This window comes from Cebidichthys violaceus, unplaced genomic scaffold, assembly GCF_023349555.1.
Source record: "Cebidichthys violaceus isolate CVI_PGR_0920_01 unplaced genomic scaffold, fCebVio1.0.p SCAF_1, whole genome shotgun sequence".
In the NCBI taxonomy this organism is placed as follows: Eukaryota; Metazoa; Chordata; class Actinopteri; order Perciformes; family Stichaeidae; genus Cebidichthys; species Cebidichthys violaceus.
Window position 1 is genome coordinate 8,565,273 of NW_027176262.1, and position 15,720 is coordinate 8,580,992.

At 38.4% G+C, this 15,720-nt stretch overlaps 1 protein-coding gene across 3 annotated transcripts in view; it reads right to left on the reverse strand.

The window, feature by feature from the left end:
- Positions 1 to 864: 864 nt before the first annotated feature.
- LOC137871498 (cGMP-dependent 3',5'-cyclic phosphodiesterase) overlaps positions 865 to 15,720 on the reverse strand; it is a 141,512-nt gene continuing 126,656 nt past the window's right edge. For all 3 annotated transcript variants that reach the window (XM_068709347.1, XM_068709331.1, XM_068709339.1), the window contains 17 exons: positions 15,644 to 15,683; positions 15,072 to 15,135; positions 14,719 to 14,800; positions 14,064 to 14,238; positions 12,822 to 12,934; positions 11,056 to 11,133; positions 10,825 to 10,947; positions 10,646 to 10,716; positions 10,032 to 10,154; positions 9,852 to 9,939; positions 8,678 to 8,725; positions 8,038 to 8,112; positions 7,831 to 7,930; positions 6,796 to 6,908; positions 5,570 to 5,608; positions 5,273 to 5,379; positions 865 to 4,362 (listed from right to left, as the gene is read on the reverse strand). In XM_068709347.1, coding sequence (XP_068565448.1) covers positions 4,128 to 4,362; positions 5,273 to 5,379; positions 5,570 to 5,608; positions 6,796 to 6,908; positions 7,831 to 7,930; positions 8,038 to 8,112; positions 8,678 to 8,725; positions 9,852 to 9,939; positions 10,032 to 10,154; positions 10,646 to 10,716; positions 10,825 to 10,947; positions 11,056 to 11,133; positions 12,822 to 12,934; positions 14,064 to 14,238; positions 14,719 to 14,800; positions 15,072 to 15,135; positions 15,644 to 15,683 — 1,674 coding nt within the window. In that variant the 3' untranslated portion in view covers positions 865 to 4,127. The remainder of the gene's footprint in view (positions 4,363 to 5,272; positions 5,380 to 5,569; positions 5,609 to 6,795; positions 6,909 to 7,830; positions 7,931 to 8,037; positions 8,113 to 8,677; positions 8,726 to 9,851; positions 9,940 to 10,031; positions 10,155 to 10,645; positions 10,717 to 10,824; positions 10,948 to 11,055; positions 11,134 to 12,821; positions 12,935 to 14,063; positions 14,239 to 14,718; positions 14,801 to 15,071; positions 15,136 to 15,643; positions 15,684 to 15,720) is intronic.

The window sequence follows — 15,720 nt, forward strand, 5'->3', positions numbered from 1 at the left end:
GTTTTCTTTGTTCCAGCTTCATTTGGTGAGCTTGGGTTGGTTTGAGCTATGATGTGCTGTCTGAGTCTTTGCACCAGCTCGATAAACTCTTCAGCTGCACCTCTCGGCAGATTAGGACTCTTTCATTCTACTGTATGTTAGGGAGTCATTTGCTTTTTAGGGGATGTACAGTGTTAACTATTCTGCTTTTTGTATTTCTAATATATGTGGTGTTATTGGTGCAATATGCACTTGTATGACTCTGTATGCAAGTATGTATACGTTTGTCCCTCCTCTCAGATTCATGAATCAAATATTACTCCCACAGATAATTTAAAGGTTCTCTAACAAACTGGAATACCTTCAATCTGATTTCAATTGAGATGCCAAATGTAATGCTCTTAATTAAAATAACTTTGTTTTTATCAAGGTTTTCCACAATTCAACTGGGTTAATTTGATTAAATACAGATGGGTTTAAAGCCCTATTAAAGGACCTGTGTCAAATTATTAAGTGATGCATATTTCCAAACAAAATTCTGTTTGATTTATTAATTTAACATCAGTTATTTGGTTTATTAACTTTAATATATTATATTATTGGCAAATTATAATATGGGCATGTCTACATGCACATGTGCTACATGCAGAAGAATGTGGAGAGGAGATTTTGCTGTTTGCTGTACGGAGGAGTGAGCAGTGGACTGTAGTAGATTTTTTCCCCAGGGCCCTCAGTGTGTTAATGTGGCCATGCTTATACAGTATCAGTATGTGAGATAGGCCTACAGGATCAAGAGAGATGCCACTGTGATAAATCAGTCTGCAGAGTATGGTGATGCTACATTATATGGTGTGTTGTGTGCACTTTTAGAAACAGCAACCAAGAAGCCTTTCACCAGATTTATTCCAAGAAAGAAAGAAAAGATCTCAACATTTCATCCATAACGTCCTTGTTCATTACATCTGAAGAAGAACAAGACCACCAGCACTCAGAACTCAACAAAAAAATAATAATTAACAAATGACAGGATTTAGTCTTCAGTATAAGCATCATGTATACATTTCAGATTAATTTGGGCTCTTATCTGTTGTAGAGTATCACATGTATAACCTTAATACACATATGGTTTTCTTTCATCTCCTCTATCTAAAGGTCTAAGCTTGGGGTTGTTCAAAAATGGTATGAAAAAAAGAGAATGCAACCACTTTAAATACATTACAGAATTGAAATACTTCCCATTGTAGTAATGACAATCAAGTAACATATCTGTTTTTTAAAACTTTGATATTTACAGCAAATATATTTTTGCCACTTTTAATGATTATGTCACAGGTGATCTTTCATTACAATGATGTTACATCACAGGTTAGAGTCCCGCTGTTCTGTGATGATGGGAAATAGATTGAATTCATACTTCCTGAATGAGTCGCAATTTCAGACCAGTCATGATGTATCAGAAAAGTTTTATACGAACGCAGCCCTCAACTTTCCTCCAACATTAGAGAACAAAACTAATTTAAGGTATGCCTGTTTTTCGCCTTGCAGCTTGGCCAGGAAGTATAAAATGTTTGCTTGGCACATTTAACCCTGACTCTCTAAAACAAACATAAAGGGACAGATACACACTCAGTATAGACAACTGTCCTCGGTCTGGACTGTCAAAAGCAGTTTAGATTAAAAATTGTCACAGCCATTCTAATTTTTTCCCCATGGAAACATTGTGATCTAACACTTAAATGTCTTTGGAAACTCAGACCTTATAATAATTTAACAAGAGGCATAGGTATTTACGTAACAGAGGCAGACATATCATTTTGCACATGAAAAAGGCAGGTACATATGAAACAGTGGTTTAAAAGTAATATAAGTGGGGAAATCACATGTGACAGAAAGAGCTGGAGAAATAGAGAGAGTCTACAAACATATCTGTACGCCCTTTAAGAAATTTATTGTAAAAAATAATCAGTCCATGAAGCAGACGAAGGCAGATCACCGATGCATATCCCGATGTAGGTATAACACAAACATCAAACCATTTTTTCATCAAGGAGGAAGGTTATTTGGGTAGCACTCAGCCTCATGAGACCCTGTCAAGAACAATTGTATATTTAAATACTATGATTGCAATATTTTCATTATCGATTGAAGAAATTCTAGCAAGATCCCTTGAGGTGTGTGTCTGCATCCTCACTATCAACACCAGCTTTGTAAAGAGCGGTTATACTGAACATTCCCCTCTTGATCGCAACTACCTCCAGTCCTTTCTCTCTCTCTCTGTCTCTCTCTCTCTCTCTGTCTCATGTACTCACCCACTCATCCATCCACTCATTTGTTCACTCACTCTCATCCCTCCACACAGCCTACATCCTGTCTATTACAGAAGCTTCTCTTCGTGTAACTATTCCTTGGTTACCTTATTCAGCTCTGCAGCATTTCCTCTAAAGTAAAACTGAACATGGCATATTGTAACACAACACCCAATGCGCCCCTCCCACCCCCTTTTATTTTAATATGAGGTACAATCTGAGAACTTAACTCTAATTTTACTTTCCTTTGGGGTGCAGCAATAGTGAACTGTTGGTGCTGTCAGGACTGAGTCATTTCTATGATGGCTACATCTCTAGTTCCTTCTTTAAAACTATTTTTGGGTGCATCGAGAACTAAAAAAAAAAAATATGTTGTGTCTACCTATTATCCACTGGTGGTTGTTTATATAACTTAAAATAGAAAGAAGTGAACATGACATCTGAGGTCTTCACACAGGTATTTCACAAATATACATCTTTTGAGCATTGTGAACATTCATTCACCACATTGATACTCAAACTATGTCTATAACAAATATACAACATACGTACTAAACAGACTCTTTATTTCAATTTTCATATATTAAAAGCTCTAAGAAAGGCAGCAAAGATGCGCAATAAGGCAGATCCATATGACACACTCAATGACACACTCCATATAACACGCTCTACTCTGGCACATTTACACTAACAGATGAGATGGATCTTTTAAAGGGCTTCGGTTGCTCTCTATCTAAAGTGGTTTATGATGAAATCAGAAATCTAAAAAGTAAAAGGAAGTGATAACGGTGGAAGGTAGTAGGAAGGATGGCAGAGAAATATAAATTGGGGGTGCGTTTTAGGTCATGAGCGACCTTTGTTCGAGGTTTAGATGCATACTTGATGCAGTGACAAGCAGCTTATATGCACCGGGCGTGTGTTTTTAATGTTTTATGCATGGAGGGGGGTATTATGGCCAGGGATCTGTGACTAATTGATCAGTGATTGTCAATTTGTCCCTTAAACTTCCCCAAAAATGAGGACAAGTAAATAAATACACACAAGGATTATAAGGCTGTGTAAGTAAATTAACTAAATCTCCCTTGTACAACGAGGAATTAATCAAATATATTTTTGAAGAGCCAAATACAAAAATCTGTCACGATGGTATAAAAATGGACCGCATTGATTTCTTAGCCGTGGAGAAACCAACACTGACGAAGATAAAAGGAATAATACATGAGGTGTCCATATAGCATGCATTCAAAAGCATCAGATGAGGGACTATGGCAGCTGCTTGTGTGTGAACAAAGCTGAGCCATTGAAATCAATATAAGCTTTTATGAAACATTTTACAGAAAGTAAATAGCACTTTATCTCACTGTTACATGAAGTTGAAGTAGTCTTTTTTCCATAAGAATTGTTTTTTTCCTCTCTCTGTTGTGTGTCTAAACAGTATGTGCATGTACATTTGTGTGTGTGTGTGTGTGTGTGTGTGTGTGTGTGTTTTTACAATCGTAATCAGGATCAGTACTGTATGAATGAACTTGTAACTTGTGGTTAAAAACTTTTTTTTCCCAGTATAGCTGCTGAAAAAGTCACTACCTTCTGCTTTCCTGAACTGGAGACACAAGTAACATGTGGCATCTAATCACTGAACCGGCTCAGATGGATCCACTCGTTTCAATCCATTGTCGGATTCAGTTAGTTTGAAACTTTGTCCTGTCCCTTCTGCATGGCCTGCTAAGCATCTAAGTGATTGACAGCAGAGAGATCCCTCCCTCTTAGGTCGCTAAAAAGGTATCATCGACCTCTTATTGGACCACGGAAAACTTCAAGAAACCGCCAGCAGCCCCGCTGATGTCACTGACCCCTTCCTCCTTCTGCATCGTCAAGGCAGCCATTGAGGCAGTGGTCGTCGCTTCCGAAAGCACCCTGGGACTGCAGCAGCTCGTACTCCTGGTCCAGGAAGTCTAGGCTGTTGTTGCTGGGCAACCCACGGATGGAGAACTTGTGGGACACTTTGGTCCACTGCTCCCGGTTTGCCGCCACTCTCTCGTACAGCTCAGTGGCCCCAGGTATCAGCTCAGACAAGAGCCTGAAAGGACAGACGGCAGTGGAAAGTTAGAAGTTATCGTGATACTTTGTCAAGATAAGGTTTCCACGTGATTACTTTACAATGAGAGATCTCCAATGTGCCAGCTTGAGAATTTGCTCAAATTTAAGTAAAAATAATATTTTAATAATATATTCTTTTGACTTCATTTATTTTATTCCAATGTCTTGCATGTTTTGTCTTCAACAGTGTTCCATAGTGTACAGCATGTCATTTTGTTAATCTGTAATAACTGATTTGTTGGAACAGGGTGCAAACACAACATTAACCTTAAAAAGTTAATATTGCAAATATGTTAAAAAACAACTGCCTACCAAGCAGACAATGATGTTCATTTGGAGTCATGTTTCTGGCCACCTGACTGAATGTCAGACCGATATTCACTCTCTTTTTAGCTCTATTTTGCTCCTTGAGTTAAATATCTGGCCGCTAAATGCTCCACTATGTTCACCAACTTGTTGCTAACTGTCTGTCTGCTGTTTGATACTGTTCTGGCTACTGGGTAGTGTACAGTGAGTTTATTAGGGCTTTTTTTTGTCTGAAGACAGCAGCCTGCTATAGCCACAAATGCAGCCGATGAGAGCCCAATCAAAACAGTAAATTAAACCAAAACAATGAGCTGAAAGATGCTGAAATACTCTTTACAGCTGAGGGAATCTGGTGATTTTCTCTGTTTGTAACTGCAAACAACCCTTACACATTAGTCATTTGAGCCATTGTTGATATGAAAAATATAGATTAGAGCAGTCTTAAATGATAAAAATCTAAATATACTAAATACAATACAAGCAGTTAAAAGTTGATAGATAGGAGATTGGAGATAGGCGATTCCTTGACAATGTTCAACTCTCTCCCTGTGTTCAGTACTAATGTTTCAGCTCTTTGTACGCACTTGTAAATGGGCATGGCGATATGTTCCATGAAGCTTATCTGTAGTTCGGGGATGTACGCTTTCTCTCTGTCCATCATCTCACTGGGTCTGTTCCCCATGGCTTTTTCCTGCACAAACACACAATACAGACAGACATGCGTGATAAGCACTCTATTGAGTGAAATGACACACACACACACACACACACACACACACACACACACACACACACACACACACACACACACACACACACACACTTCAGCCACTTAAATAATTTCAGATGCCATTTAACAGCCAGCGTACACTGACACATACCAGATCTCCTTGAGAGAAGAACTCTTTATAAATCAGCTCCTGTGGACACAAACAGACAGACACCTGTTATTGCTCATAAGGTTTCATATTCACAGTGACACTGATTAAGCTTTACTTAAAATACAGCTCACTTATTTATGTAATGTCACACAACAAAAATTAAATATAATTTCAAATATTCCGTAAAGGCATATTTTTTGGACAAACCAACTGTCAGTTCAGATCTTTGGATTTTCATTTAAGAAATTTAAAAATGGAATGTTACAATCTACTATCTAATACCATAATTCCATATTTGATGCCAACCTGTCTGTGTTTTTAGTTTCTCATATTTGCAACTATTACTGTAATTTGACAATGCTGAATCACAAGAATGATGTAACGTCATACCCCTTTATGACATTTCAGTATTTGATGTGATTGCCATTAATCCTCCAGCATTTTCTGACCAGTGAGAAAATAATGTACCAACTGAGACCAATATAAGCCAGGCCATGTATTACACAGAAATGTGTTTTTCTGATTTGGGAGAAAGGATTACAGTGAATTTGCTGTAGGTGTTTGGAGATTTAGGGTGTAAGATTTAGGACATGGTTCAGGGGGTTTGGTGCTGAAAAGGGGGCAAACCAAGATTAAACATAATCCTAAAATGCAGTGCATGAACATAATAGAATATAGATTGAGAGGTTGCTTCCAACTATCAGATAAGAATCCCATCATCTTTATTGTCTAAGAAAGGGGTCAGTTTTAGTGTATAGTCATTGGTAATTGAACATCTTTAGGAATGCGCAGCTGAAAATAGGAGTTGCTACAACACTCTGGAGAAACGTCTCGCTACTGCATGTCAACTAATAGAGACAGTGTATAAACTGTCTGAAACTGAAGTCCTTTCACTACCTCATATCAAATCTTTTTTTAAATGCAGTGTGCAATGTGTGCTACACTAATTACTCAATATAAATATTAATACTTGTTCACATTACTAGGGTAATTGGACTGCGATACTGAGACATACTTACATGATTGTACACAGTATACTAGTCAAAGGGTGTCGCACAAACCCCAAACAAGGCTGTTCACAGGACTAAGACCTAAATATATGTGTGCCGATTCATATATTGTTCATTATTCCCCAACTTAAAACTAAACACATTTAGTTAAATGTGTGGTTACATATGTAAAGTTATAATGTAAAGTATAGATATTGGTGTAGACTATGAACTGACAGCAATCTTGCGTGTGGTTTTCCAGCCCTTGGTTTGGTCCGACAGGTCACACGATGTCATCAACAGGCACAGCAGCATAGAGCGATGGTTGCGGTTTTTTTTGTTGTATCCGTCTGAAACAAACACAGGCAGAAATAATTACTCTTTCTAAACTGAAATTACACACTTACATTGGCAGTAAAACAGAACTTTGTGAAGATCTGAGGAAAACCAGTGTTGATGACTCTTGACAACTTCACACCACTGTACAATTTCAGATTAACACATTTAACTGATTAATATTCTCATTTAAATTTTTTTTTTTAACTCATTGCATTGTAAAGCAAAATGGACTGTTACTATGTGATAGTAGATATTGATGATCAGAAGCCACAGCTGTATGTCAGGGACCAGCAGTTTGTGTAAGAAGAAATTATGTTAAAATTAACGTTAACACTGCAAATTTCCATTCTGTGTTTGTTCAAACAATTTTTGTCCGTGATTGACGAGTTACACACTCTGTGGTGCAAGGCAATCACTAACTCATTTAAAAGCTTATAATGTCCTTTAATTTCTCAAACTACAGCACACAATTGATTCCACTGAGGAGACATCCACTCAGGATAACCTATAATTGGTTGCATTCAGGCGAAACAAATCGCTGGGCAGTAGGTTACAGCCAATTATTTTATATAAGAAAAGAGAAAAGCAACTGTCTCTTCAAAAGGGTTAAGAGTTCAATAAAAAAGAGGATTTCTAAGAATGTCAGTGATGAATGCTAGAAATTTGAACTCAGATCTCTGAAAAATAAGTTAGGAAATAATGAAAATCTAGAGTCAGAATGTGGCTTTTGTGTGTTGCTGTGAAAAGGAGCCAGCAGAGGAAATTGTACAGCCTGTATATTTGTCAGTGATTATTTAGCCAAAAAAAATGAACAGAAACTTACCTGCAAACCTACAAAATGCTTTCCAAGCCTCCCTCTGCTGTTCGGGGTTGTGAGTTTCAAGCAAAAGTAGAGATGTGGCTGTGCATACTGAACTACTGTTGCATACGTACCATCAGCCATCTTCTGCAAGTCCTTGAAAATGCGAAGGTGGTGAGCCAGGTCTGTCGCCAGAATGACATCTCTAATCAAATCCAGCATGCGTGTGTAGTCCTAAAAAAACATTAAAACATTTTTTTTGGGGGGAAAGCAGAATGAAGTAAATGTAAATGAAAAGTGAGAGACAATTTGTACTGTGTGAATGTCTTTCTATATCTTACCTTCCTGTTGAACTTATCGAAGATGTTGCAGCCGTGAGTGTTCAGAATGGCGATGGCCTGGGCAAAGTGATGTCTCTGTCATGGCAAATAAAGCAGAGCGGTATTTGAAAATGCAGCTTCTAAAGGAATGCTGAGTCATGTCGTAATGTAACAAGCAAAGCCAATTTATGTGTCCCAGTGCCTCATCACTGCTGCGAGGAATATAAGTTTGAATTTGGCCACTAGGTGTCGCACCAGTAAAAAACAACATTAGTAGATCACACAATGAAGATCACTAACAAGGAAGGAACAAATAAATAAATATAAGAAAATTATATTTTTCAGTCTACAAAAGTTAAATTCTACATGCTGCAAATTATAATGCACTCATTAGCATTGATGTCATATTTAGCGGTGGTGTGGACTGCATAATATTCAGAGGGGACAAAAAAATAGAAACAACAACATCCAGTACAACACAACCTTTAATTATGACCTCAGTGATAATAATTCAATAGTATAGTATTAGTATTACTTATGGCAGAACTAAACAGAACTACAGTGGAGGGTGCACAGATCCCTGATGTTGTTATAGCTATGATAGATTTCCAGTCTGCTCTCCCACATCCCTGTGATGTGACGTAACTGGTTGCTAGTTTACCTCCATCACAGATCCCTCTGAGCTGTATAGAGCAGCCAGCACAGATTGCTGAAAATAGAAACAAACAAACAAATGAAAAACAATCCTTATTAAGTACACATTATATTGATTCAAATGAAACATTATCCTGTAAAACCCTTCTCTTAAACCGTACTCGTTATGACCTTTGTTGCATAACGAGAGTTGGAGTGTGTGTCATTTAGGTGCTGGAGGGTTATAGTGATTATAGATGATTATAGTGGAGCAGAGGAACATGCTTCTAATCAAAATGACATCTAGTGTCTCACTGGGGCAAATTCACAGATGGGGAGAAACACAGACTCTGATATCACTATGAGCTAATATTGATATTCTCCATCCTGAGCATGTAAAAGTCAGTTTATTGTCTGCTTTTTACAGTGCAGAGCAGTGCTGCTCTACTACACTCTATTCGGGAGGCTTATTCTCTCTAATAATGAATGAGTCTTCTTTGAAAATGTTAGATTCAGTATATTATGCTGCTTTACTATTTGTCTATGATTCAGGTTTCCATACACACCATTGCAGTTTGAATGAGAAAGTTGGTTTGTCCTCCTTATACAACCATAGAATGGAATATTGGTACATTTTTCTTTGTCAGGCACAAACTGCCTCCTTATCTATGTTCTTTTCTGATGCCTAAAACATGCGGACAAATTAGTCATTTCTCGAGCCTGCATCGTTTATGGTGAAAGTTGTAATGTTTCTGTATTGTAATTATGCACCAGACGAACAACGACTTGATGAACAGCAACAGGCTTTTATTCCGAGGCTGGTTCTACCGTGAACATCACAAAAGTGATTTAAAAGTTTTTGCACCCTCATCTTGGTGTGAGCTACAGAGACACTTTGAACTAAATTCTTTTATAAGAATGAAAGATTATAAAAACAGGATGAAGGAACACTGAATGTACATGTTACTAAATGACACTGCTAATCAATTGGTTGATGCAATTTGCTATTTGTTTTAAGTCTGTTACTGTTAAGTCTGAATTTGTGTTGTTGTTTTTTTAACTTTTTGCTGTTTTGATTTTAAGTCTTGTCCAGCTGTCCATTGGACAACAGATTTAAAATCTCAATAGGACTATCCTGTATCAATAAAGGCTGAATAAGAAAACAAATAAAGCAGATAAATAAACATAATTTGTGCTCTTACTGAGACGACTTGGAAAGAATTGTTGGTGCCACGGTGGTCCAGGTCATGGCACATACAGGAGACAAAGAGAGCTAGAATCTCTATATCCCTAAAAAGAGAGGAAAGAAGGAGGATTAAGGTTAGAAACAACTAAACGTTTGGCTACTTGTGTCCCTGGAGGGATAAGTGTTATGTACGTACTCGAGGTAGTTGGACAGCCCTAGGTTTTTGTAGAGCAGGTAGCAGAAGTGTGAGACAGAGAAGGCGTGCATCCAGTTGTGGTAGGGAGGGTCCCTGTAGCCTTTCTTCACCATCAGACAGAACCTGACACCAAACAGTTTGATTATCATCTACAACACAGCATGCAACGAATGCTGCTTATAGCACGTAATCAAGTGATTTTCCAATATATAATTGAGTTATTTCTTTATAAGCTATGCAGCGGTTCTGTTCTGTTTCTTTATTTCAATGCTGCGATGCTGAAGAAGTAGCACCATAAATTGTCCCTACCAACCCACCCATCCACAAGCTAAAGAATAATTTGACAAACTCAATTAATTTTCCCAGACCAATATCTTGTCAGTTTTGTTACTAGAACCATTTACTCCAACGCACTATAAAGCAGCTGACAAGAATGTGATCATGGAAAAGGATTCGACAGAGTGATAAAATAATTAAATCACAGGTAGGAAGAGTGAAAAATGAACAGCAAATCAGAAACTATTCATCAATGCAGACTACTTAAAGTAACTGGAGGACACATTCATACACACAGGCTCTTATATTCAGTACATGAATTGATGGATTTGTCAGACCTGGCGAGAGTATTCACGTCAATCTTGTATGTGTTGATGAAACCCATGTCTTCAAACATGCTGAGGATGCACTGCAGACACACACAACAGGATCAGTTAATTTTTTTTTTCTGTTTGGCATCCTCCACTCTGTGTCTCTAATCCCCCCTCAGTCTCTCTCTTTCTCACTTGTCTCTTACCAATGGCGTGTTGTCGTCAGGTAGGGAGCGAGGCGTGTACGTGAATTCGGCAAAGCAGGGGTGGATCTCCATCACGGGTTCAACCCCCGTTACCAGCAGCTTAGTCACCTCTTCCTCTGACACCTGCAACATACACATACTGAATCATATTGAGTAAATAATATGGACAGTGTCAGTAAATACAATGCGTCTGAGTGCGAGAGTGAGTGAGATGTACAAATGTGATGTTACCTTCATATGGTACATCATCATCTCATTGGCCAGGTGGGACCTGAACTGAGCTTCATGGACTCTCTTGTAGAGCAGAGACTAGAGAAACAAACATCATATTATAGTAGCATTACGCAGTTTATTTATTTTCACATATAACTGGCTACTATATGATGTACAGTTCAGTTACTAGACCAGTAGTAGAACAGTCGCCTTATTTTTCTATATATTTAAAAAAGATAACTAAGGAGGCTGAGATGGTGTTCGTTCTTTGGCATCCAACAGAGCTTGATTTCAAAACAGGGATAAATAATTTGCAACAATATCGTCTGCTTATTACAGATCATCCTGCTGGACCCATTTTTGTCCCAACCCATAGCATACTGTACACATCGTGATTTACAGTGAGCATTGATAAATAATGCATGTTGTCCTGTTTAAATGATTAACGAGCTGCCTAGAAGGCAATTATTTTTTCCAATCAAATATCTTTACAGTTTAGAGATAAAATTCCTATAGTGACCTGCAGTCCTTCAAAAGTCACATGCTGCAAGAGGTGCTTAATATGAAGGTGAATCGGAAATGATGCATAAAATATCACCACAGCTCTACTTTCTGTATCTGCACCTCTTTTCCTTCCTTCATTCCTTAATCTATGGTCTCTGCTTGAACTCCATCTTCATTACAGTGCCTTTCTTAAGGTACATTATGTTAAATCAACTGTAAATCCATATTATTACTTAATCGATCGCAAGACTGCTTGATTCTTGATTGATGGTATTCTTAGAGGCGGGATAAAAAAATACAGTAAAATCATTTTTAATCAATATTTCTACTGCGATCTTGTAAAGGTGAGAGTTGCTGCAGTGATGAGAAATATGATGACAAAGTTGGATCATCGCATTGTTTTGCAGCAAATTAAAAAAACCAACCTGTTAATGTGAGATTATTACCACTGGGTTGTGAAGGTTCTGATAGATTTAAAATCAATGTCAACAATAAAAACCTTGACAATATAACACAACAGCCTATCTTCATCATCGTCTTCATGAGCTATATACACTAGTGTAGCTGAATGTGTGTCAATGGGTTTGCAGCAGTCATACACTGCCTATGAACTACACCATAAAAGCCACTCAGTTCCATCACAGACTGGATGTCTTTAAATTTCCCTTGAGGCTTGACTGAGTATTTTGCTCCCACTGAACGGATCACATTTTGCCAGACAGGATCGATCTTTCTGACAGCACTAAAACAAGATCTACGTTACGTAGAGACTAAGGATGGATACACTTTAACTTATATTCTAAACGTTATTTCATTCCTCTCATGCAGTCAAACTTATTACGGTGCATGGAATTTGCAGGGATTGCATTATTATACATTGCATTCAAGAGTTAAGGACATTAGATTGTTTACAGTGAGTATGAAGATGAATGCGTAGCTTAAAACATGCTGCATTTATTCCCTTATAATGTTTCACACTTTTTTATTGCTGCTAACAGATAATAAGTGAAAGTGATAGAAGCCGTCTTCTATTGTAAAGTGAGACGTTCAAGCTGTTCATTAATTTGCAACTGATTATGTTTATCTAGCAACTGTGTAGTTTATGTACTTTATGCTTAATATGCTTGGTTTATAGTTTGGCTTATTTGATTCTCTGTATAAAAAACTAGTGGTGTTTTGACTGGTGTTGTGGCAGAACTTAATAAATACACTGCAAACTGACAGAGTCAGAAAATGAAATGGTTACAGAGAGTCAGTTATTTCAGCAGGTAGAGACTTACATGGGCGATGCTGATACCACAGTAGATGGAGAAGGCCGTGGCCAGGTCCTCGTCGAAGCGGTTGAACCACGGCCCGTTCATTTTATTCACCAACTCAGCCACCCCAATCACCTCTAGAAGATGGAGGGTTTAGAGAAAGGGGAAGAGGACAGAAGTAAAGATGGAGAAAGGAAAAGGAAGGTGAGACATTGAGGGAGGCAATGAGTTGAAGAAGGAAAATAGAGAAAATTGATGGTGGAGAAAAATAGAGAGTGGAAGATGTGAGTCAAGGACGGACGGAAAATGAGGAACGGAATGCACCAGTCTGAGGTGCAGAACAGACGTTGAATCAAATAGGGCTGCTAACTTAAATTAATTTCACACTGAAGGTGAACCTAATTGCACATAAAAAGATTTTGAATTCAAACTCTTAACCTGACAGTTTTCTATATAGAGACAAATCACAGAAGTTTTTCTGCTTGGATACAGCAAGAAGTAGGGAGCAGCATCAAAGTAATGCAATTTCTAAGTATGGAACACGCTGAGGATGGTTACCTCTTCAATCTGCACTCTATGCACTGTAACATTTAGGAGAAAAGGATGTGATGTAACAACTCTTTGTGCTATTCTGAGAGAGCACATGTGTGGAAACAGCTTTGTTTTTAAAAGGAAAGAGGAAGAGTAGGTACATGCTGTACAGGATACTGGAGGAGCAACTACCAATAGTGCAATGAAACTAAATCTGGTTCGTTATTATATTATTGGTAGCCTCGCTATTGCATTATCAGTGCATTACTGGACTCTACAGGGACAGCTGGTCACCTCCCTTTACAGATAGCAGATGTCTCCACATTGTATTTAAGTACAGTAGGAACAACGTTTTACGCTCCGAGCTGCTGAAACAGTCTGCTGAAAGCTGAACGTGGAATATCCTTAAACTTGACACCTTGACTAAATAGAGAATGGCCATAAAACACTTAATTACAAATTACTTATATCTTTATATCTTTTATTATTGTTTTCTTGTTTTTGTCTTTTATCTATTTCATGGTTTGTATATTTTCACTTTTAATGAGTCTAATCTAGTCTCCAATTTGTGTCATTGCTTAATATTTCTGTCACCTGTGAATTGCACTAACCTGCATGAGGGGTGCTTTACAAACAAAGTTTTGTCAAAAAAAGAAAGTTATGACTTTTTGTTTATGTTGAATGAAATAACTTGTGTGTTGTTTGTGTGTGAGTGTAAGTCATTGCTGCTAGTACCATTGTTTTCATCTTTGATGGGGAAGCAGAGGATGTTGCGAGTCTTGAAGCCGGTGCTGTCGTCCACACCGCGGTAGAAAAGAGGATGGGAGTAGGCGTCCTTTATGTTCAAGATCTGACCTGTGGTCGCCACGTGACCTGCAATACCCTGATCTGCTGGAATACGAAACTCCTTCTGCACTCACACACACGCCAACACACACACACACACACACACACACACACACACACACACACACACACACACACACACACACACACACACACACACACACACAATTGGTTATGTAAACTAGAGACACTATTATTCTTTTACACTTGTTTTTAATTGATTGTTGACAGCAGAGTCAGACAGGATATGTGGGGCAAGAGCATAACGAATGCAACCGAGATGATGCTGATGTTGTAATTACAACGTCCTGCATTCTAGTCTGGATGGGGACCTTTGTTGAATGTCATTCCATTTCTCTCTCCCATCGTTTCCTGCCTGTCTTTACTGTCAGCTCTTTAATAAAGACATGAAATCTCTCCTCAAAAAGGTCACAGTAAAGACTCCAGACACAGACATCTGTCTGTGTGTGTGTGTGTGTGTGTGTGTGTGTGTGTGTGTGTGTGTGTGCATGTGTATGTGCAACTGAATGCTCGCCTGTCGTACCTCCTCATCACTAACCACGCCTCCGTCAAACACCTTCGCTACCAACTCATGACTGCAAGTATCCAGCAAGAACACTGAACAACTGGAGAAAGAAAGGAGAGAGAAGGAGAGAGAAAGAGAGACAGACTGAGTTAGAGGGCTGATGGGGAGCGAAGCAAAGCAGAGAAAATTAGAATGTTTTTTATCTCATTTCATTTCAGGTCATTTTGCAACTTTAATTAAAAGCGGCAAGTCGGTTAAGAACAAATTGCCAAGATAGCCTTTTCAAATGGAGATAAAGACATCCACACTGAACACACTCTATTTCAAACACACATTGAAACATCCCTTTGAAGATGAATCAGAGGGCTTACATCTCTGCATCACTGAGGTTCCTGGCCTCCACTATAATTTCCTGTAACAGCACTGATACATCATCTGAAAGAATTAGAGAGAGAGAGAGAGAGAGAGAGAGAGAGAGAGTGGGGGGGGATCAAAAGGGAAAACAGAGGAAATTAAACGAATAACAGCAAAGCCCAGATAGACGGAAACAGAGATTATGCAGTGAGTTGCTGTGGATTAGCTGTACAAGATGATAAGAGCTTCTATAATCAGCGGTTTGGTACAGTGAGAGGGCAATTTGCTCTACCAGTGGATCAATTCTTTGCACCTGCAATCACGATGAATCATCAATGACTTATTCTGCAGTTGGTGCTTACTGTTAGATTAAAATCTAAATGACTCAGTGTAATTAGACGATAGAGAGGTGGAGCCATCACTTAATGCCCTTCTCATTTTACGGTTATGGTCCTGGGTGTAATCACCTTTTTGGTAATAACTCATTCAATTACCTGCGCCATTCGTTTCACTAGGTGATCACTTAAATATCGGCCATTAACGCAAATTGTACTCCGACATTCTTTTTTCACAGACAGGCAGAACTTACCCAAGTGTGTGAAAAGATTCTTGGCCACTTGTAAAAGCGCCTGTGTGGAAAAAACGACAAGCAAAGCTCTTTAACTT